This window comes from Physeter macrocephalus, chromosome 18, assembly GCF_002837175.3.
Source record: "Physeter macrocephalus isolate SW-GA chromosome 18, ASM283717v5, whole genome shotgun sequence".
Classification (NCBI taxonomy): Eukaryota; Metazoa; Chordata; class Mammalia; order Artiodactyla; family Physeteridae; genus Physeter; species Physeter macrocephalus.
Genome location: NC_041231.1, coordinates 85420394 through 85442429, shown reverse-complemented (window position 1 = coordinate 85442429; position 22036 = coordinate 85420394). Strand labels below are relative to the sequence as shown.

The following is a 22036-nucleotide window of genomic DNA, read 5'->3' as shown; positions in this document are numbered from 1 at the left end:
GGAGAGGTCTACTGATTCCTCCTCAGAATTATGTTTTAAAACCCGTTTAAAAATATTTCATATATATATATATATAATTTCATATATATAAAATATACAATTATGATTACACATATATAACAGGAAATCAAAGCATTTACCAAAATGTTAAAAAAATGATATAGTAACATATGTGCTTCTTTTAAATATATTTAATAATAAGACCTAGTAGCAGGTGTAATAATTATTGATATTTTCAAAAAGTAATGAGCATAAATGATATTCTGAGATTTCTCCAGCTATAGTGGGATATGAGAATAGCTGTGGTGTCTGTTAGTGACAAGTCACAGGTACTGCTAATATACTGGGGGTTTTGCTCAGTCATACTTGGAGGAAATGCTAAATTTCAGTTAGAGGTTAATAAAAATAGAGATGTAATTCTCTTCTTGCCCAAATTCTAGGAAACCCTCTCCCACTGCCTGCACCCCAGGGTCTGGAAGTCCCAGGAGGAGAATCCCTGTATTAGACTGATCAAGTGTTCAAATAACAAATAGGTTTGAATTGTTTGAGAGCCAAGCCAAGACCCTAAATTACCTCAGAGGCTTGGAAGGATGAGCCACAGGTGCCAAGAAAACATTTAACAGAGTTCAAATTTGGTTGTAATGAAAAAAAAAAAAATCAGTTGCAAGTATGGGAAAAGGCAGACCCACATTGATGGCAGTTCATGTGAAATAAAGACCCTGGGGTCTCAGTTGATGACATTTACAAAATGAGCCAACTGGATAATGAGGATGACAATAAAGATAATTTAATCTTCGGTTGTACTGACAGGCCCTTGGGGTTCCAGGTCACAGGTCAGTCCTGCTGGAACCTACACAGGTCAGACCACTGTGACCCACAATTTAAGACAAGCACTGACAAGACAATAGTTTAGAGGCCAGAACCCAGAATAGTGAGCAAAAGAAGCCATGGCAGTGAGCCGAGAACTCCCAGATTTCTGAGCTTAGAACTCTTAAGCTCTAGACCTGCACAACCACCTAGGGTTCATTTGAATTTCAGTCTCAGCATGTTCAAACCTGCTGCTCCTCCGTGGTTCTCTGACTCAGTGAATGGCAGCTCAGCTGCACAAGCCAGAAACCTGGGCATCATCGTTGACACCCCTTCTCCTTTACGCTCACCTCCGAAGTCCAGTCTATCAAGAAGCTCTGTTGCCTTTGATTCCATATTTACCTTAAATTCATCATTTCTGTCTCCATCCCCATCGGAGCACACGCCACCTCCATCTTGCTTGGACCACTGCAGTAGTCCCCCAGGATCTGTTTCTGTTCCTCTCTGGTTTGTTTACAGCCCTACAGCCAGTGTGATCTTTAAACACACAAATCTGACCCCACTCCTTTATTCTAAACCCTTTAATGGCTTCCCATTGACCTTAAAATAAAGAACATCTTCGGGCTTCCCTGGCGGCACAGTGGTTGAGAGGCCACCTGCCGTTGCAGGGACACGGGTTCGTGCCCCGGTCCGGGAAGATCCCACATGCCGCAGAGCAGCTGGGCCCGTGAGCCATGGCCGCTGGGCCTGCGCGTCCGGAGCCTGTGCTCCGCGACGGGAGGGGCCGCAGCAGAGGGGGGCCCGCACACCCCCAAAAAAAAAAAAAAAAAAAAACACAAAATACCATTTCCATCAGAGGGAGGCCCGCGTACCACAAAAAAAAAAAGAAAAAAAAAAAAGAACATCTTCTTGGCCAAGTTTGCCCCTCCTCCCCCTTTGTGCACCACTGGCCTTCTTTCAGTCCCTCCAATGGACTCAGTCCTTCCTGCCACATGGCATTTATAGCTTGCTGTTCCTCCACCTGGAACATAATTCCCTGCTGTTTTTGCTTTGTTAACTCCTGCTGGTCCTTCAGCAACCTTCCCTGACTTGCCTGACCAGGTCAAATGCCCTTGATGCTCTCTGAGCACATGACTCTCTTCTTTGTAGGACCTACTACAGGTGCGAATTTACATGTTTTTTGTTTGGCTGGTTTTTTATAAAATGATGATGCTATTTACTGAGCACCCTTCTCTGTGCCAGGTACCATACTTATTACATATTGTATCTTATTTAATACAACACAGGAAGTAGTTAAACTTATTGCCATTTCACAGAGAAGAAAACCTCTCTTGTTAGGTTAGCAACATGCCCAAGGCAGCACAGCCGGGAAATGAAGCCCGTCAGCTCCTGGCTCTGTTCTTTCTCTCCAGGATGCTACCGGAGGGGAGGAGGGCATGAGCTCTCCATTACCCAACACAGGACGTTTTCAAGCACAGGGTGGATAGCCCTATGTCAGGGAGCTCGTTCCACAATCTCAGCTCCTAGGAGCCCAGGCTGATTTTCTTTCTGAAGGCCAGTTCCAGGAACTCAGCCTGTGCTCAGCCTGACGACAGACACCTTGCATCCCTTAGGGCAGGGCTCTCCAAGAGAACTCTGTGATCATGGAAATGGTCTATATCTGCACTGTCCAATAGGTAGCCACTAGCCACATGTAGCTGTTGAGTATTTGAAATGGGGCTAATGTGATCAAGGAACTGAATTGAAAATTTTATTTCAGTTAATTTAAATTTAAATAGCCACAGGTGACTAGCAGCTCCTGTTCTGGACAGTGTAGCCCTAGTTTTCCTTACACTGTAGGGAACTGTGACCAGTCTGCCCAGCTCCCCCTTGCTTGCGCTAGTCAAAATGAAGCATATGGCCTATTTGAGTTTAACACACACATAAAAGCTTCTTTTACAGAGATGGCACTGGATTAGGTATGCCATTTTGTCATCTGCTCTTGTCCCCGTCATGATAGGTGGTACATAGCTCAGGCCAGTGTGCAGACAGTGACCTCCTCTGCAAGCGTTGCCCAGTATTCTACATTGCAATGACCCACATTTTATCGAACCAGCTCCCAATGATGGCCATTTGGACTGTTTCCATTGTTTTCATGCTACAACAACAAACACACTTCAGTAAACATCTTTGCATGTATATCTTTGTACCCATGTGGCAGAATTTCAGTATGCTACTTTCCTAATGGGGGAGTTGCTAGGTCAAAGGGTAATTACATTAAAATCACTGGTACATACCGCCAAATTACCCTTAGAAAGGTGTGCCTATGTCAACCCTCCACAAAAATATATGAGTATGAAAAAAAATATGAGTATGAAAAAAATATGAGTATGGTTAAGTGCTCATGTATACTCAAGCCAACAATGAGGTTGTCAATCCTTTTTTTTTGTTTTTTTTCTAATTGGACTTTTTATTATTTCTTTAACTTACTTTTCCTTAATTAAGAATGAAGTTAGAGTTTCTTCATTTGGTTACAAGGCACTTGTATTTCTTCTGTTTATTGCCTGTTATTTCTTAATATTTCTACTGTGTTTTTTTCTTATTGCTTTATAAGAGCTCTTTTGTATTTTGTCTATTTTATCAACTATTTCTTCCCAGATTGTAATTTGTCTTTTAACCTTACTCAACGTTTGCCATAAAGAAGCTTTGTCAGTTTTGTGTCATTCTTTGAGGATTTTAAACATTGCTAAAGAAACGGAACAACAAAACAAGCATGGGTGGGCTACAAAGTATAACAAAGTCTTAGTTCTTACCATTTTGATTCCTGGTCACTGGCAAATGAACTTCAACTCCCAGTTCGGGCACTTTCTAGCTGTCTGACCGTGTGCAAATTTCTTATCTCATTGAGCTTCCGTCTTCTAGTCTGCAAAGTGGGAATAACAAAACTTGCCTTATAGGAATGTGGGGAAACGTGTACCTCTGGCTTTGGCTGAAGACGTTCCCTTCCCTTACCCCGCAGTAGTTTCATAAATCAAATCAGACCAAACAACTGGTTTCTTTTTAAAACTGCATTTATTAGGATCTTCTAATTAAACGGGAGGTGGGGAGGTGGGTGGAAGCATGGAGGACATGACAATTAAGATTTATTGAGTACTTACGTGCAGAGGAAGGCGCACTGGATCGAATTAACTCCTAATTCGAGAAAATTCTCTGGAAAGTGCATTATTCCAATTTCACGGGGAGCGACTGAGCTCAAAGAACCCAGTTTCGTGCGTCTCCAAACCCAAGCGCCTCACCACCATGTCTCTTCTGCACCTCCGCCAGGGAGCTCTCAGGGAATTTCTACTCCCAGCGTCCCCACTCCAGCTCAGGTCGGTTAGATTTGCCGTTGGCCGAGAGTGTGGAGACCGACGCGGAACAAAGCAGCCCAACCTCTGGTGCCTCCGACTCTCTTCAGTAAAAGCCAGTCTCTCCCCGCTAGGTTTCCCCGCGGTGCCTTTTGGGAGTTGTAGTCAGTCGCGCTTCAGCTTGCTCCCGGGTGGGGAAAGACAAGACTCCAATTCCCAGTATGCCCTGCGGCGCGCGAGCGCAGCGCCGATTCTTGTCCTCCCTGCTTCTCCACTCCTTCCCTTCTTTTCTGAATCCTCCACTCTGGTCTCCTGTCGGTGAAATCCTTCGTCCCTCTCCCATTTTTTTCTCTCATTTTCCGCCATCCTTTTCCCTATTCCCCGGAGCCAATGAGAGACATTGGCTTCGTTTAAGCGACGAGACTTGGAGTGCACGAGGGAGGATCGACACTGAGTGGTAAGGGGGCTGGGAGAGAAGCGGTGGCGGAGGTATAAGAGGGAGAGAGTTGAATGAGAGGCGAGGACTGGGAGGAAGGTAGGGGACAAGTTAGGAGATCAAGCGGTGTGGGTCAGGCTGAATGGGGTGAAGTAGTCTTGGGGGCGGGAAGAGGAAGGAGGTGGAATTGGATTGGGGAGACATGGAGGGGTAAGGTAGTTATTGCCGTGCCCAGCACGAGAAATGGGGCCAAGAAATAGATGGGAAGAACGGACAGATTTGGAGTTTACAGGCTGCTCAGATCAGGAGAGGTAGAAGGGAGAGAGGGTTGGGCTCCAACAAGTCTCTTTGTCACTGCTTAGGTAAAAATGAGACCAGTCACTGAAATACAAAGTTTGCAGATATGGGACAGTTAACAATTCTGCCATCTAGAAATTTAGAGAAGACTGGAGTTGAGGCCAGCAGTGGGGCGAGGAGGCAGGAAAGAGGGGAGGTTGGTCAGGTTTGGGAGAAACAAGAGGAGATGAGTGACATGAAAAAGGAAACCATAGAAAAGATGCGTTTTTGTGGGGGCCAGTGGCTCTGGAGCCGGAGTGAGAAAGGTGAGGGGCAACACTGGCATGGACTGTGGTGGAAAGCTAACACTTGCACCTCTCAGGTGATGGAGAGCACCCCTTCCAGGGGTGGACTGAATCGAGTACACCTACAATGCAGGAATCTGCAGGAATTCCTAGGGAGCCTGAGCCCTGGGGTATTGGACCGATTGTATGGGCACCCTGCCACCTGTCTGGCTGTCTTCAGGTGAGCACCCCCTTCATGGCAGGGACCATGGTGGGGAAATGTAATAAGGCCTGCAGACTGGAATAAGTTCTCGTGGGTAGAAGTTTAGCCCTGGTGGGCTTGGAGATTGAAGTGTGCCAAACCAGATGGAGGTAGTGGGGGCAGCAAGACTGGTGAAAGTGTCGGGGGTGAGGTGAGGTGTTTGAGGCCATTGAGAGCAGGGATGCAGTTCTCAGGCAGCTCTGATATTAACATTTTCCCTCTCCTGCCTTACAGGGAGCTCCCATCTTTGGCTAAGAACTGGGTGATGCGGATGCTCTTTCTGGAGCAGCCTTTGCCACAAGCTGCTGTAGCCCTGTGGGTGAAGAAGGAATTCAGCAAGTGAGTGTCTCCAGCATTCTCAGCCAGATACAAATTTCTCAATAGCCAGGTTTCCCAAACTGCTGTTCTTGGGACACTTCCAGGAAATATTGATGGGAACACCACAAAACTTGTAATTAAGCAAGTTTTGGGAAATTCCGTTTACTGTATTTTGTCTCTTGGAGAGTTGTGAGGTCTATAAAAAGGCTCTGGTAGGTGTTACAGTAAAGAAATTTGCCTTAAGAAGACACTGATCTCTGTGAAACAGTGTTCTAAGGATCACCAGTTCAGAACAGACAAAAATGGAAGCCTTTATGGGCCTCCTTCTTTCTGTTCTCCAGATATCCCCCTCACCTCTTTGCTTCTGTTCCAGAGCTCAGGAGGAAAGCACGGGGCTGCTGAGCGGCCTCCGTATCTGGCACACGCAGCTGCTCCCTGGTGGTCTCCAGGGCCTCATCCTCAACCCCATATTCCGCCAAAACCTCCGCATTGCCCTTCTGGGTGGGTATGTCACACCTTTTCCTAAGCTAGGCAGGGGAAATAGTGATTAAACTGCTCATTAAACTGCTGGAGTGGAAGCTCCTGAGGGGGTCTCTCTGGAAGCTTGTGAGCTCCACTTTGGAAGCTCCTTTAGGAATAAGTTGGACCAGACATAGCTACATGGTGTAGGAAATGTCTCCCACTCATGGCCCCTGGGGACGAAGGTGGAAAGAGGGCAGAAGGGTGGGTGGGGAACACAGGCAGGGTTCCTTACTCTTGGCCGTCCTGGCATAGGGGTAAGGCCTGGTCTGATGACACAAGTCAGCTGGGACCAGACAAGCACGCCCGGGATGTCCCCTCACTTGACAAGTATGCCGAGGAGCGATGGGAGGTGAGGACTTGGGACTCTGTGTGTGTCTCTGCTTGTGCTCCTACTTCCCACGGCCTTTAGAGGCATCCGACTCTCTGTTCTCTTCCGTTGCTCAGGTGGTCCTGCACTTCATGGTGGGATCCCCCAGCGCAGCCGTCAGCCAGGACTTGGCTCAGCTCCTTAGCCAGGCTGGGCTCATGAAGAGGTGAGGAAGCCAGAGGTACAGCGGCTCTGTTTTGCCATCTCCTTGGGTCCCTGCTAAATTGAGTGTCCACATCGGGTCAGGATTACAGAGGGTTGACTGTAAAAGGAGAACTGAGCAGAGTACGGCCAGAGATAAACCCCCAAAAATGTGATTACATAGGTGGGATGGTGGCCTTTCTCTGCACATCTCTGCCATGGGCCCTCTCTGTCTCTAGTGCTGAACCTGGAGAGCCACCCTGCATTACCTCTGCCGGCTTCCAGTTCCTGTTGCTGGACACCCCGGCCCAGCTCTGGTACTTTATGTTGCAGTATCTGCAGACAGCGCAGGTGAGCAGGTCAGGGGCTGCCTGCCGGCATGCTCTGCTCTTCCCAGGACCCACTGAGAGACTGCTGCCCATAGACCTGTTCCCTGAATTTTTCTCATTTCCTCCCTCCCATCCCTCCCCCTTTGTCTCTGCCCATTCCTCCCTAGAGTCGGGGCATGGACCTAGTGGAGATTCTCTCCTTTCTCTTCCAGCTCAGCTTCTCTACTCTGGGCAAGGTAAGCGGGGGGCTTGGATGGGCAAGACGGGAAAAGAGTAGAGAGATGGGAAAGGGAAATGAGGTTATGGGGCAATACAGTGAAAGATAAGAATGAACAAAGATGGGAAAAGAGGGAGTGAGTGTATGGAGTTGGGAAAGGGAGGATGAGATGTGTTTTGGACCCCAGCTGGCCATCTCTCTTCCCTAGGATTACTCTGTGGAAGGTATGAGTGATTCTCTGTTGAACTTCCTGCAACATCTGCGTGAGTTTGGGCTTGTTTTCCAGAGGAAGGTATGAGAACCCAGATACATGGCTTCTAGGGAAGAGGCAGGGTGGTATGGTGCCTTGGTCTTAAAAAGGAATGGGGTCTCGGGAGGCAGGAAGCAGTTGCCAGGACTGAATGCTTGGGTCCCTCGGGAGAGAAATTGGGAGTTGAGGTTCTGTGCACTGGAAGGAATCTATAATGTCTGAGGAGGAAGATGAAGGGCAGTGATGCCGGAGAGAGGGCCTACTGCCTTTCCCTTCTCCTTTCCAGAGGAAATCGCGGCGTTACTACCCCACGCGACTGGCCATCAATCTCTCGTCAGGTGTTTCTGGGGCTGGGGGCACTGCGCATCAGCCTGGGTTCATTGTCGTGGAAACCAATTACCGGCTGTATGCCTACACGGGTGAGGCTGGACAGAGGGCCCCTGGGAGAGCAGGCTGGGGAGGGGAGTGGGGAAGGGGAAAGAAGGAGGAGGGACTGCCAGTTTCTGGTCATGTAAACTTGGTGGTTTACAGAGCTCTCTGAGGCTTGGGCTCTGGGTGTGGAGGAGCCTCCTAATCCTGTCTTCCTATCCTCGGGTCAGAGTCGGAGCTGCAGATCGCCCTCATTGCCCTTTTCTCTGAGATGCTCTATCGCTTCCCCAACATGGTGGTGGCACAGGTGACCCGGGAGAGCGTGCAGCAGGCCATTGCTAGTGGCATCACAGCCCAACAGGTATCGCCTCTTGGGGAAGGTGCAGGTGGGAAGAAAGGCTGCACCTGGCCTGTGGGGTACAGGGTGGTCACCTCATGGAAGGCTAGCGTGGGGTCTGTTACCGTAGGTGGTGGTGAGTTGTCTATGTTTGAGCATCAGGCACACGAGAAATCAAGGCTCTAGGTGTGGGAATAGGTAGACTGTCGAGGGGAAAAGACACGGAAGAAGGACACCACCACTTCCTAGCTGCATAGATGGCCTAGTTGTTTCTCCTCTGAGTCTCAGTTTCCTCATCTGGAAAATGGAAATAATGAGAGTTCTCACCTCATAGGGCTGTTGGAAGGATTCAGTGAAATAAAGGTAAAGCATTTAGCTCAGAGCCTGCCATGCAGTAAGTGCTCAAAAATAATAGTTGCTGTTATTTTAAAGATAAAAAAACGAAAAACAAGACTATGGAAAGGACAGATGTGTCAAAGAAGGAGCAGCAGACATCACCAGTGGGAACAACACCTTGGGACAACAGCTAAACTGGGATGGGTTGAACTGTTGACAGGCATGTGCCCATGAGTTTTTAAACAGGTGATATTCAGTGACATTAGGTGACAGCTTAGGTAGCTTTCCTGCTTTCTTAAGCCCTTGATCCCAGTTCTTGTCTGTTTTCCTAGATCATCCATTTCCTAAGGACAAGGGCCCACCCAGTGATGCTTAAACAGGTACGAACAGGAGACTGGAGGTACAGACGGCTGCTGGAGGCTGACAGCCCTTGGCACCTGGCGATGAAGTGATGGAAAAGAGAAAGGGGCACCAAATCTGGGGAATGAGTGGAGGGCTAGGGTTGTCTGGAGTAGTATTCCTGAATCTCACAGCCATCCCTTACCCCTGCAGACACCTGTGCTGCCCCCCACCATCACGGACCAGATTCGGCTGTGGGAGCTGGAAAGGGACAGACTCCGGTTCACCGAAGGTGAGTGGCTTTTGGCGGTTGATTCTTGGTCATTGGCCAGAGGAAGGACAGTTCAGTCTTGATGAACTGAAAAAGCTATTCATGCATTTTATTTTTTGTTTACTGCATGAGCTGGTAAACGCAGGCACTTTTTATTTTGGGGTGAGTCGGTGGCAGTAAATAAACTGTCTCAAATCAGTGCAATTTGGATTTAGCCAGAAGAGGGAAATTGGGAGGGATAATTCATAGTAATTTTTCTGGTTTTGGTAAGCATTAATGGGTCTTCTTATTGTATTATATTGCTTTCCTGAATATGGCTGGATCACCCTAGTGTTAGGATGAGCCCTGGAAGAGGCAAACATAGAAGATTAGTATTTAAACGTGGTGGATGGCAAGCCCAGACCGCTGCCCTGAGGCTGCCACCCAGGGGCTCCGCGCCTCAGGTTCTCACCTCCTCTCTCTCCCCGTCGCTCCTGACCTGCGGACCCCAGGCGTCCTGTATAACCAGTTCCTGTCGCAAGTGGACTTTGAGCTGCTGCTGGCCCACGCTCGGGAGCTGGGCGTCCTGGTGTTCGAGAACTCGGCCAAGCGGCTCATGGTGGTGACCCCGGCCGGGCACGGCGACGTCAAGCGCTTCTGGAAACGGCAGAAGCACAACTCCTGAGAGTGGGGGACCGGACCCGGGAGGGCGGGCTGCGTGGAGGCGGGCGCGGCCTCGGAACTCAGGAGTTTTTTTATTCACACGTCGGGACTCTTCTTGTTTAATAAAGTTGTGAAAGTGAACCATGCAGCCCCTGGCGCCTCCCCGAGAGGCTACCCGGCTCCGCGGAGAACGCCCTCCGCTCCGCGTCGACAGCCATTGGACCTGGAGGGGAAGGGGGTGGGGCCGAGGCCAGTTACCGCGCATGCGCCCGGGCGGGGACCCGCCTCCCAGCGCCGCGGTGACCGCGAGTCAAGTTCCGGGGTCCAGTTAGCTGGTGCTCGAGCGCCTGCCGCCGCCGCCCCAATCGTCCGCAGCCGCGGGGCGCCCTGGGATAGCGGCGGGCTCACCGGGTGAGCGCGCGGCGGGCCGGCCCTCGGGGAGTGAGAGGTGATGCAGGTTCAGGACCCAGGCGGCGGGACGGGTGGGAGGGCCTGGCACGCGCTGGCTGGGGGCAGTGCGGACGGCCTCTGGGGCAGGCGGACAAGTAGTAACTGGCGGGACTCCTTGCTGGCTCTCGGGAGCGCTGATGTCCATCATCTGCTAGAATCCCTGAGTCCTTTCTCCTCCTCTGTGTCCGCGGTCACCCCCACGTCGCAGATGAGTAGGTTGAGGGCCTGAGAGTCCTACCCTGTCCCGGAAGAGCCCTGTCGACACCATGCAGTCTAGTCCTCACAGAGAAACGGATGTGAGGGATGGGATAGATACTTAAAATAACAGACCAGTGCTTGGAGGGAGGCAGAGAATAAGGAGGAGGATGTGATTTTGGGAGGTGTGACCCTCCCTCACCCCCCTAACTTCCTAATGTGCTCTCTCTGGAACAGACCTTGGCCCCTTTCCAAGTACTCCCGATGCCTCATTTGCCTCTGGCCTCTTTTCGACCACCACTCTGGGGGTTGAGGCCCTCAAGGGGACTCCCCAGGTCCCATCCCCTTTCCAGCCAGTCAGAGCCCAATGGATCAGCCATCTCCCAGAGGAACCGTGAAGCCAAACAGAAGCGCCTGCGACAGAAGCAGTCGGCGCTGGAGGCTGGAATCACCCAGAAGAGCAAGGTTAGGCGTCAGACAGCTTGTCCTTGGTTCTCTGAGAAATCTTGGGAGGGAGCTGGAGGGGAGACTGGCTGGATTCCAGATACTTGGGGTATATTCGAATTGCATCCCCACTTCTGGTTCCTCCTCTCCGCAGTCACCTGCAGAATCCAGTAAGGCCTGGACCCCTAAGGAGATAGTGTTGTATGAAATCCCCACGGAACATGGTGAAAAGAAAGGTAACTAGGACACTTGAAGGCCTTTTCCCTCACATTTTGGTTGCCCATTTGGTCTGCTGAAATGCAACCTGGGAACGAAACTCAGGAGTTAGTGGAGCTCTCCTCTTCCTCCATAGATGTCTCCCGGCCCCTGCCTCCTGCATACAGTCCCCAATATGTTGAGGCTGCCTGGTACCCTTGGTGGGTGCGAGAGGGCTTCTTCAAACCAGAATATCAGGTTAGTACCTGGTAGGGAGGGTGCTAAACGGTCCTCAGGGCAGAATGGCCCATGAGGTTGGTGGGCATGAGTCTGGAGCTCACAACCAGCCACATTGCAGAGGCTGCCAAAAGCAGGGAGAGCTTGCCTTCTCCCTCTGGTGTCTCCAAGGTGTCCACAGGTTTTCCCCTTCCCTGTTATTTGCCCGACTGTTTTTCCTGCAGTTCTTTCTGCCTTGGAGACACCAGAGTGTGCTATTTCCCCAGAGAACATGCAGCCCTCTCTTGCCCTCTGACTTTCCCTTCCTCTAGGCCAGGCTGCCCCAGGCCACACGGGAGACCTTTTCCATGTGTATCCCACCCCCCAATGTCACGGGCTCCCTGCATATTGGGCATGCGCTGACCGTAGCCATACAGGACGCCCTCGTGCGCTGGTGAGACGGGAATGGGGCTGCTTGAGTTCTTGGAGGGGAAGGAGAAAGTGGGAAGGAGTGAGGATAAACAAACATGTAAGACCAGGGATTCCTGTGAGGGTTTTTCTTCTCTTTTTTTTTAAAAAATATTTTATTTATTTATTTGGTTGCTCCGGGTCTTAGTTGCGGCAGGTGGGCTCCTTAGTTGCGGCTCACGGGCTCCTTAGTTGCACTCGCCAGCTCTTTATTTGCGGCACGCGAACTTTTAGTTGTGGCATGCATGTGGGATCTAGTTCCCTGACCAGGGATCGAACCCCGGCCCCCTGCATTGGGAGCGCAGAGTCTTAACCACTGTGCCACCAGGGAAGTCCCATGATGGTATTTCTTTTGCAGGCACCGGATGCGTGGAGATCAGGTGCTATGGGTCCCTGGATCAGATCATGCAGGGATTGCTACTCAAGTATGTCTTTCTCCACTTTTCCTTTTCTTGGGTAAGAGAGTTTTTCCCCCAAAGCGACCTGATTCTCTGTTTGCCCCCTCATCTTGCTGTAGGCTGTGGTGGAGAAACAGCTGTGGAAGGAGCGAGGAGTGAGGAGACACGAGCTGAGCCGGGAAGACTTCTTTAGGGAGGTGTGGAAGTGGAAGGAGGAGTGAGTATGGTGGGCAGGACTGGAGGGGCCGAGACAGCAGGTTTGTGTCCTGGCTTCCCAGCCCCTCTCTCCTAACATGTAGTCAAGGCTTTTTCCATTCAGTCCTAACTTTCTGTGGTGACTTAACTTCTGAAGCCCCTTAGCATTTGGTGGGGTCTTCAAGCTGTGTGTGTGTGTGTGTGTGTGTGTGTGTGTGTGTGTGTGTGCGTGCGCGCGCGCGCGCGCACGCGCGCGCGCATGCACGCACTGTATACGTTAAAACGTAGACACTTGTGTATATGTATGTATATATATGTATGTATATATGTATGTTTTTCCCTCTATTTATCCTATTTTCCCTTGCTTAGATTTCATCATCTCTCCTCAGCCATTCCCACTTTCCATCCACCTGAAATTCCCCTCTTTCTTCCAGGTCTGTTAACATATGCCATCTTCTCTGTAAAGCTTCTTTGGGTTTCTCACAAATCGGCTGCCCCTTCCCCTGTTACTGTAGAACGTTATGCTTCTTTCAGTGTCATAGAAGGCCCCATACTGGGTTTGTCTGTGTCCATTAGCTTCTAGAGAGTAAACCAATGCCGTACTCACTCCAGGAAAGGTGGAGAGATATGTGAGCAGCTCCGAGTGCTGGGGGCCTCCCTGGACTGGGACCGAGAGTGTTTTACTATGGATGCCGTGAGTGTTCCTTGCCGTGGTCCCCGTGGGTGTCGGGGAGGTGTTTAGAGCTCTGTGCAGGGAGGCGAGTTGCTGTGTGTGTTGGGGTAGCAGGGTGGGATGCCTGGGTCCCTGAGTGGGGTGATGGGCTGAGAAGAGGCGGTTGGATGTGGACACTCAGATCATTCTAGGGCTTCTCAGTGGCTGTGACAGAAGCTTTCGTGCGGCTCTACAAGGCTGGGTTGTTGTACCGGAGCCGGCAGCTTGTCAACTGGTCGTGTGCTTTACGCTCTGCCATCTCGGATATTGAGGTGAGGCAGAGAAGGAGAGGCGGGTTTGTGAGAGCTCTGAGGCAGGGGGAGAGCTTGGACTTCGGAACCAGACTGCCTGGATTCACATCTGAGTCTGGCCGCCTCCCAGCTGTGTGGCTCCTGGCAGGCCGTTAGCTTCTGTCAGCCTCAGTTTCCTCAGTCTGTAAGTTAGGGGTGATGGAAATGCCTGTGTCATGGGGGTGTTGTGAGAATTCAATGAGAACTCCTGGAAGGTGCTCAGCACAACACCTGTGCGTGGTTTAAGTGCTTGGTGAATATTTTCTGTAACTGTGGCTGCACAAGGATTAGGTGAGGGAAGGGAGGTGGCTCCTGAATCCTCCGAGTGGCTTTTAGATGGGTTGCAGGGAGGCGGGGCCGTGGATGAATGGAGGTGGGAAGCCGGGTGCAAGCCTTGCAGAAAGGCTGCTCTCTGACCCTGCTTTTTCCACGCCTCCAGGTGGAGAGCCGGCCCCTCCCTGGCTGCACGGAGCTTCGGTTGCCTGACTCCCCCACCCCTGTGTCTTTTGGCCTCCTCTTTTCCGTGGCCTTCCCCGTGGATGGAGAGCCTGGTGAGGGTAGTCCTCGGACAGGTCATCCACTTGCCTCTGCTTCCCCTGTTTTCTCAAGCCCATGTTGGGCTGATGGAGGGAACCCACCAGCCTGTCTCCCACATGACATAAGGAACCTTGGTAGTGTTGCGTCCTCATGGGCACTCACCCTGGGTATCCTGGGCCATGTAAGAAAAGTGCACATGGTCACTGCCCTGTGGGAGCTTAGCATAATTCTGCAGGAGGCTGCTACCCCCGGAAGAGACAAAAGATCAGTTCTGAAGTGTGGTTTGAACAATAAGTGTTCCCAAGAGTTTAGAGAAGGGGAAGATAGATGAGCTGGAATAGTCAGAGGAGGTTTCTTGTAGGAGGGGCTGCTGCTTGCCCTAAAGAATGCACAGCATTTATGATCAGGGCGCCGAGAACCCCCAGTGTCCTCTATGCACCAAGCAAGGATTCTAGTTGTATTTATTAACATTTTGTCCTTGTCTCGCAAGCAAGTTGAGGAATTCCGCAGCACCGGACACCCCCTCAAGCCTCTGGTCATTAGCCTGGGGGAAACCTCAGGCTCCTGTAGACACTGGTCCTAGTTTTCTCTAGTTACTCCTGGGGGCCTGCTCAACTTTGACCATCCCTGTCCCCTCCCTTTGCCAGTTCTCCTGGCTTTAGCTTTGTCAGGAGTGTGGGGTGAGGGCGAGGACCAACTTTAAGTGCTTGAATTTTGTCTTCAGATGCAGAGGTTGTGGTAGGAACCACGAGGCCAGAGACGCTGCCTGGAGACGTGGCTGTGGCCGTCCATCCCAACGACTCCCGATACACAGTAATACACAGCGCGCTCTCTGCCACATGACCTTCCCAACCCCATCCTCTTCCCTTCCTTTTAGAATGGCAGCTCCTCCTCTCCGCTTTCTCTTCCTTTTCCTAAAATTTCCCTTATCTCAGTTCTCCAGTGGCTCTGAGTCTACTCCCTTCTCTTCCTGATGTTACACTTCAGCTCAGGGGCTGACAAACTATGGCCCATGGGCCAGATCCACCTGCTGCCTGTTTTTGTACAAGCCACCCTCGTTCCCTCTGTATCGTCTGCAGCTACATCATGTATTATCTAACTCGGCCATGGTGGCGGAGTGGAGTTGTTGTACAGAGACTGAATTTGCCTCTTGGCCTGTAAAGTTTAAAATATTTATACTCTGGCCCCTTAAGAAAAAGTTTACCGAGCCCTGCTCTGGCTCTTTACCTTCTGGATTTCACCCTTATATTCCCAGGGTTCTCATGCCCACCCCAGACCCTTCCATCCCACACACGTGCCTGTCCTTGATCCCTCTCCCTTCCCTTCAGCATCTACATGGACGACAACTTCGTCATCCCTTGACGGGGCAGCTTCTCCCCCTTATCACAGACTGTGCTGTTCAGCCACACCTGGGCACAGGTGAGTGGGGGCAGGGGAGAGAGAGGAAGTCAGGGCTCCTGGGGGACAAGAGGGAGGGATAGGGTAGCGTGAGCGATGACGATACATCTGGAAAGGCCAAGGTCAGGGTTCAGTGCTTACATCAGTTCTGCTCCCCTAGGGGCAGTGAAGGTGACTCCAGCTCACAGCCCTGCCGATGCTGAGCTGGGGGCCCGACACGGCTTGAGCCCCCTGAGTGTCATTGCGGAGGATGGGACGATGACCTCCCTCTGCGGGGACTGGCTGCAGGTAGTACCAACTCAGTGATAACCCCGTCCTTTGGGGGCACCCTCCGCCCCATCTCCCCTCTCCCACTTTCTTGTTTTCCTAGCAGCCTTTAAGCTTTCCTGTTGCTGCTTTTCCCCAGGGTCTTCACCGATTTGTGGCCCGGGAAAAGATTCTGTCGGCACTGAAGGAACGGGGCCTGTTCCGGGGATTCCAGGACCACCCTATGGTGCTGCCCATTTGCAGGTAACCCCATTTTCACTCCTTTCCGTAGGGACCACCCCCAGATGGGAATGGAAGAAGCTTAAGAGTGACCGCAGGATGAGCTGTGCACCCCTTATGCTAGAATACGGGCTCTGTGTCAGTGTTGTTTGCTGCTGTATCCTCAGCGCTTGAGGGCCTGGCACGTAGTCGGGTCCTGTGTCCCTTTCAGCCGTTCCGGGGATGTGGTAGAATACCTACCGAAGAGCCAGTGGTTTGTCCGCTGCCGGGAAATGGGGGACAGAGCTGCCAAGGTGAGGCTGCAGTGTGAGGAGGGCCTGGGGCCTGGGCCGGGGGACTCCCTGAGCAGTGGAATGAAGAAACAGGGAGGCTGGGGGCCCTTCTGCCCCGCAGACCTCTCTAGCTGTGCTCGTTGAGAGGAGAGCTGTGGGGATGGAGGCCTGGTGCCCAGAAAGGGCTGGCTTGCATCCTCACTCAAGCCCAGAATCTTCTCAGGAGGCTTGGGAGGTTCTTCCTGAGTTTTAGAACCACTTCAGAGACCACTTGTCCCATTCTTGGGGGGTTGAGGGGTGCAGGTAGGGAAGCACCGTCTAAAGGTCCTTTCCCTCTAGGCTGTGGAGTCAGGGGCCCTGGAGCTCAGTCCCTCCTTCCACCAGAAGAACTGGCAGCACTGGTTTTCCCCCACTGGGTAAGGAGAAGGGGGGCTCTCAGGAGATGGGGAGGGGGCCCACTGGTTATGCTAGGAAATCACTCGTGTCCTCCCGGCAGGGACTGGTGCGTCTCCCGGCAGCTGTGGTGGGGTCATCAGATTCCAGCCTACCTGGTTGTAGAGGAGCACACACAGGTTGGTAGGAAGAAGCCGAAGGGAGGGCTGGGTGTGGCTGAAAGAGCCTTAGCACAGGAGTCCGAGGACTTCAGTGCCGGTCCCAGCTCCCTGCCTTTGCTGTGCTTTCTGGTCTTGGTCATGTAAACATCTGTTGTGCGATCAGAGCTCCTGAGCTGGCGATTCTTCATCTCACCACCAGAGGGTGCCGGCCATTCTCAGACCACCTGAGAACATGAAAACTCAGTGGTGTTTCACGCCTGTCAGGTGCTGTTCTTCCTCACTCTTCCCTACCCCTTACTTCTGCAGGGCGACACGAAGGACTGTTGGGTGGTCGGGCGGACAGAGGCTGAGGCCAGAGAAGTAGCTGCAGAATTGACAGGGAGACCAGGGGCGGAGCTGACCCTGGAGAGGGGTGGGTACCGGAGCTGGGGAGGGCAGGGGAGGGCATCTGGGTGTTTGAGGGAGCAGGTACTGAGGCAGAGAAGGTAGGGTCGGGAAAGCTGGGAATGGGGCAGAGGGCTCGACCCCTGGTCTCTGTGGGTGGGGCTTGGGCTGGAAAAGTGGGTAGCAGTGGGCTGAGGTTCTGAAGCTGAGGTTCCAATTGTTCCCATTCCCCATTCTGTTTCCCAGACCCCGATGTCCTGGATACCTGGTTCTCCTCGGCTCTTTTCCCCTTTTCTGCCCTGGGCTGGCCCCAAGAGGTGAGGTGGGTTCAGAGGAAGAGAGTGAAGGTGGGGATGAGGAAGTGGCCCCCAGGCCCCCACAGAGTCTCGAGAAGAGCTGGAGGCCCTGGGCTTAGGCCTCTCACTGCTTATCTTCTTCTCCTAGACCCCAGACCTGGCTCGTTTCTACCCCCTGTCACTTTTGGAAACGGGCAGTGACCTCTTGCTGTTCTGGGTGGGCCGCATGGTCATGTTGGGGACCCAGCTCACAGGGCAGCTCCCCTTCGGCAAGGTAACGGCCCTTTGGTGCCCTGCCCCTCTCTGTGACTCCCCAGTCTTCCCCAAGCCTTGTTGTCCATTCTGACCCCTAATGTGGGGTTTTCTGTGTTCCCAGTTCCTTTGTCCTGATTCACTTCCCAGCCTAACCCCTAAAGCCTGGAGGACAGCCAGGGGATCCTCCAGGGGAAAGCTCTCCAGGCCCCCCTCTGCTGACCCCCTCCATGCCCCCAGGTGTTGCTGCACTCCATGGTTCGGGACAGGCAGGGCCGGAAGATGAGCAAGTCGCTGGGGAATGTGCTGGACCCACGGGACATCATCAGTGGGGTGGAGCTGCAGGTCAGGATGAAGGGCCCGAAGAGGGATGAGGTTTTCAGGAGAGAGGAAGGCAGGGGAGGGGCCGGCAGGGTGGGCTGGAGCTGGGAGGGTCAGTAGGCGGGACCCTTGTAGGGGCAGGGTCTTCCACTGAGGTCAGTGAATTACTCACCCACCCCAGGTGCTGCAGGAGAAGCTGAGGGATGGGAACTTGGACCCGGCAGAGCTGGTGATCGCGGCCTCAGCACAGGTGAGTCGCCGGTGTCTGACCCATCCCAGCCTCTAGCTCGTGGCCACTGGTTTCCTCTGCAACCCAGCTTCTGGCCCTGCAGCCTCATAGGCAGCTGTCACCCCTCTTCTCTTTCTGTTTGCAGAGAAAGGACTTCCCTCATGGGATCCCCGAGTGTGGGACAGATGCCCTGAGATTCGCCCTGTGCTCCCATGGGGCCCTGGGTAAGCCCAGGCGAGGGCAGCCTGCGGCGGCCCCTGTGCAGTGGGGCAGGGCAGGGCAGGGCCAAGGACTCCCCATGCAGCCACCACGAGTGTACGCTCCCTCCTGTCTCTCCCTCCCAGGGGGCGACTTGCACCTGTCTGCCTCTGAGGTCCTGAGCTTCAGACATTTCTGCAATAAGATCTGGAATGCCCTGCGCTTTATCCTGAATGCTCTTGGGGAGAAATTCATACCCCAGCCTGCAGAGGAGGTAAGAGAGAAAGAAGGGGTGCTTGGGAGCTGGGTAGTCCGACATCTGAGGCTTGGTGGAGGCGTCTAGAAGGAGAGGAGGCAGCGCAGTGGGAGTCAAGCTGTCCCACCCTGAAGCCCCTTCTGCCCGCAGCTGTCCCCCGCCTCCCCCATGGACGCCTGGATCCTCAGCTGCCTGGCCCGCACTGCCCGGGACTGCGAGCGAGGCTTCCTCACCCGCGAGCTCGCGCTCGTCACCCACGCGCTGCACCACTTCTGGCTTCACAACCTCTGTGATGTCTACTTGGTGAGTGAGGCGAGGGTATTCCCCCTGCAGACCTGCTTCCTGTCCCCTGGCAGAGAGCTCTGAACTGGGTTCCTAATTCTTCCCTCCAGACAGGAAGACAGATGAGATGGGGAAACCCTAATTCCCCTCTTCCCTGGGACTGGCCCGGGCGCTGTTCCCTGCCTGTCTCCAGAAGAGAGAGGAGGAGGAGGGGCGATTTCTAGAAAACCAAGTCTGACAAAGCAGGATTGGGAGGCAGATGGAGATTTTTTTTAGTCCCTGTGATTGCTGAGTTTGGACCCCGGGCAGGCTGGGAGCTGGGAGCAGACAGGGAGGAAGAGTAGGGGTCTTTAGACCAAGGGCTCCTCTCAGAGGGAGGGCTTGTTAACCGTGGAGTATCAGTCCCACCCGCAGAGCAGCTCAGCCAGCAGGTTGGGGGGTGGCTGGCAAGAATATTCATTTCTTGTCCCAGGTGATGCTGACACTGATGGCCCAGGACCACTGCTCTAGATTTCTGTTTCTCAGCTTTTTAAAAAATTTCTGTCTCTTTTTGATTAAAAAAAACTCAGTGCTTTTCATCCTAAACAACACAAACCTCCCTAACAATTTTATTCCCCACCCATCCCTAAGAGTCCCTGCCCTAGATTTCCCGTTGTCACACGCTCCACTCTGTGTCCAGGGACAGTTGATGGTCTCAGAGATGATGGGTGCTCCTGCCCGTGTTTACCCACAGCATCCCCACTTGTAGGGCGGCAAGCGTGTGGAAGAAGGACATGGCCATGGACGTCCCCTGACCCCTTGGCCTCTTCCCTAGGAGGCTGTGAAGCCTGTGCTGTTGCACTCGCCCCACCCCCCGGGGCCTCTTCAGGTCCTGTTCTCCTGCGCTGACGTCGGTCTCCGCCTCCTCGCCCCGCTGATGCCCTTCCTGGCTGAAGAGCTCTGGCAGAGGCTGCCCCCCAGGCCTGGTGGTGCCCCTGCCCCCAGCATCTGTGTTGCCCCCTACCCCAGTGCCCGCAGCTTGGTGAGTCGCGTCCATGGAGTCTTGGAGTGGGACTTCTGGTCAAGGCTTGGGGAGCAGTCTTCTAGAAGGGCTTGCTGCTGTGGGGTCATTGACAGTGGTGGTCTTTATTTTGCCGTGGAGTCTTTCGGAGGATGGATTGTCTGGGATAACTCCAAGGTGTTGGGGGCAGTATTAGCAAGTGGTTAGAGTAGGATGTTGTTACCAGACTGACACTAGCTGTGTGGCTGTGTATCGGTTAGTAATAGTACATGTCATGGTTGTGATGAGATTAGTTGTTAGTGATAGGATATCCCCAAAATCTTAGTTTTAAGCTTTAATAACTTGAGAAGGATAAAATGCTACAAACTCACCCAAAAAATAATTCTAAAGTTTAACTCAATTTCTTTTTTACTTACTTGGTTTTGTGAGTTTTGAATAATACCTTTTAAATTCTGATTTTTGGTTGTTTGTCATCTCCAGTCAGAGCGACTAAACAGACATTAACCAGCGATCATCTAAGACCTTCTTAGATGACACCCTGGTTTTTGCCATGTTCCATTCCTTGAAGTGGTGAATTATGTGTGTGGTGGAGAGAGCAGATCGTCGCTCTCAGGAGATAGGGGTGGGCGGGTGGAGGTTAGAGCCAGGAGAGTTGAGACCGAGTCTTCCAGGTGCCCGCTTACCGACTCTGGGTGCCCATCTCCAGGAGCGCTGGCACCAGCCCGAGCTGGAGCGGCACTTCTCCCGGGTCCAGGAGGCTGTGCAGGTGCTGAGGGCTCTCCGCGCCACGTACCAGCTCACCAAGGCCCGGCCCCGAGGTGAGGCGGGCCCTGGGCTCCTGAGTCTCTGCAGACAGGAGGGGCTGGTGGGGAAGAGGGGGAGCCTGGAGGACAGAGCCCAGAGTTGGGAGGTGCAGGATGAGGAGCTGATCTCTTGACCCTGACAGTTTCCTTTCCTCCCCAGTGCTGCTGCAGAGCTCAGAGCCAGGAGAGCAGGGCCTCTTTGAGGCCTTCCTGGAGCCCCTGGGCACCCTGGGCCACTGTGGGGCCGTGGGCCTTCTACCCCCAGCTGCAGCAGCTCCCTCGGGCTGGGCCCAGGCCGCTCTCAGTGATACCGTTCAGGTCTACATGGAGCTGCAGGTGACCAGAGGAGACTGGGAGGAGGGAGGGGTGGGGTTGAAAAGGATGTTGGGAGGAGGGCAAGGGGCGGGTTCTATAAAAGTGAGGGGGGGCAAAAAAAAAAGTGAGGAGGGATCTTAGAATGGGGGGAAGGGCATGCTGGGTGGACTGCAGATGTCTGAGCCTACTCTCTGTTCTTCCTCAGGGCCTGGTAGACCCCCAGACCCACCTACCTCGGCTAGCTGCCCGAAGACACAAGTTGCAGAAGCAGCTTGATGGCCTCATAGCCCGGACCCCATCAGAGGGAGAGGCAGAGACTCAGAGGCAGCAGAGGGTGAGGCTGGGGCAGGCCACCCAGGATGCCCGACTCCCTAAGGGAATGTGGGCTGGGGACAGGGGTGGTGGGGGGAGGCTATACCTCGATCCTCACCTGCTTCTCTCCTTGCCCAGCTTTCTTCCCTCCAGTTGGAACTGTCAAAACTGGACAAGGCGGCCTCTCACCTCCGGCACTTGATGGATGTGTCTCCCAGCCCTGGGGAGCTTTGAACTCTAACCATCCCTGGGCATCCCTGGTAGCTTTCCTCCCTCCCAGACCCGCCTTTGAGGACAGATTCGGCAGCTGTCATGGTGCCGTGGAGCCTCAGAGACCATGTGGTCCTGTTCCCTCCTTCGTCAATGAGGAAACAGACTGGTTTGGTCAGAGTGACTGGGTGTCCTCGAGACGCTCACATTTTTGCCCCAGCCTCCCTCCTATGCGGTCCCACCTGGAAGTTTAGGAATGAGGAAATTCAGATAAACTTAAAAACCCAAACATGTCTGCTTGTGGTCCTTTTGTCCCTCTTTCCCCCAGCGGTGACTTTCCGCCTCTTGGTTGTTCCCTGACACTTTGGTCTGGGAGAGAGGCGGGTGGCCTCTTAGCGCTGGGTTCTGGGCCACAGTGGGAGTGTGGGTGCTGGGCGGGGCCTCCCTCATTGGAGGAAGGAGGAGCTCTCAGTAGGGCCTGGGAACAGTGACCTGGCTTCCACCTACTTCCTGACAATGGCCCGACTTCTGCAGGCCCT

General features: G+C 53.1%; 2 protein-coding genes across 6 annotated transcripts; both read left to right on the top strand.

The window, feature by feature from the left end:
* The first annotated feature begins 4367 nt into the window (after positions 1 to 4367).
* Positions 4368 to 9973, top strand: GTF2H4 (general transcription factor IIH subunit 4). Of its 2 annotated transcripts, none has more exons than XM_055079726.1 (14): positions 4368 to 4590; positions 5228 to 5370; positions 5626 to 5730; positions 6083 to 6214; positions 6484 to 6580; positions 6676 to 6764; positions 6979 to 7090; positions 7281 to 7304; positions 7494 to 7577; positions 7822 to 7954; positions 8135 to 8265; positions 8910 to 8957; positions 9130 to 9208; positions 9679 to 9973. In XM_055079726.1, the coding sequence occupies exons 2-14, from the start codon at positions 5231 to 5233 to the stop codon at positions 9849 to 9851; spliced, it is 1347 nt and encodes a 448-aa protein (XP_054935701.1). In that variant the 5' UTR covers positions 4368 to 4590; positions 5228 to 5230; the 3' UTR covers positions 9852 to 9973. The 2 variants fall into 2 exon arrangements, with proteins under 2 accessions (XP_054935701.1, XP_007106406.1); XM_007106344.3 differs by having other exon boundaries at positions 7236 to 7304.
* Positions 9974 to 10102: 129 nt separating this feature from the next.
* VARS2 (valyl-tRNA synthetase 2, mitochondrial) lies at positions 10103 to 21786 on the top strand. 4 transcript variants are annotated; one of them, XM_028479186.2, is made up of 30 exons: positions 10103 to 10240; positions 10712 to 10939; positions 11073 to 11154; positions 11271 to 11371; positions 11662 to 11783; positions 12156 to 12222; positions 12315 to 12412; positions 13003 to 13084; positions 13255 to 13374; positions 13832 to 13943; positions 14654 to 14742; positions 15258 to 15348; positions 15488 to 15615; positions 15734 to 15837; positions 16025 to 16106; positions 16425 to 16501; positions 16582 to 16657; positions 16946 to 17051; positions 17270 to 17340; positions 17468 to 17593; positions 17812 to 17916; positions 18074 to 18142; positions 18267 to 18345; positions 18466 to 18593; positions 18726 to 18878; positions 19672 to 19878; positions 20564 to 20675; positions 20821 to 20996; positions 21181 to 21309; positions 21426 to 21786. In XM_028479186.2, exons 2-30 carry the CDS (start codon positions 10739 to 10741, stop codon positions 21519 to 21521), a joined length of 3189 nt encoding a protein of 1062 aa, XP_028334987.1. In that variant the 5' UTR covers positions 10103 to 10240; positions 10712 to 10738; the 3' UTR covers positions 21522 to 21786. The 4 variants fall into 4 exon arrangements, with proteins under 4 accessions (XP_028334987.1, XP_028334988.1, XP_054935700.1 ...); XM_028479187.2 differs by having other exon boundaries at positions 10103 to 10277; XM_055079725.1 differs by lacking the exons at positions 10103 to 10240; positions 10712 to 10939; positions 11662 to 11783 and having other exon boundaries at positions 11148 to 11154.
* The last annotated feature ends 250 nt before the right edge of the window (positions 21787 to 22036 follow it).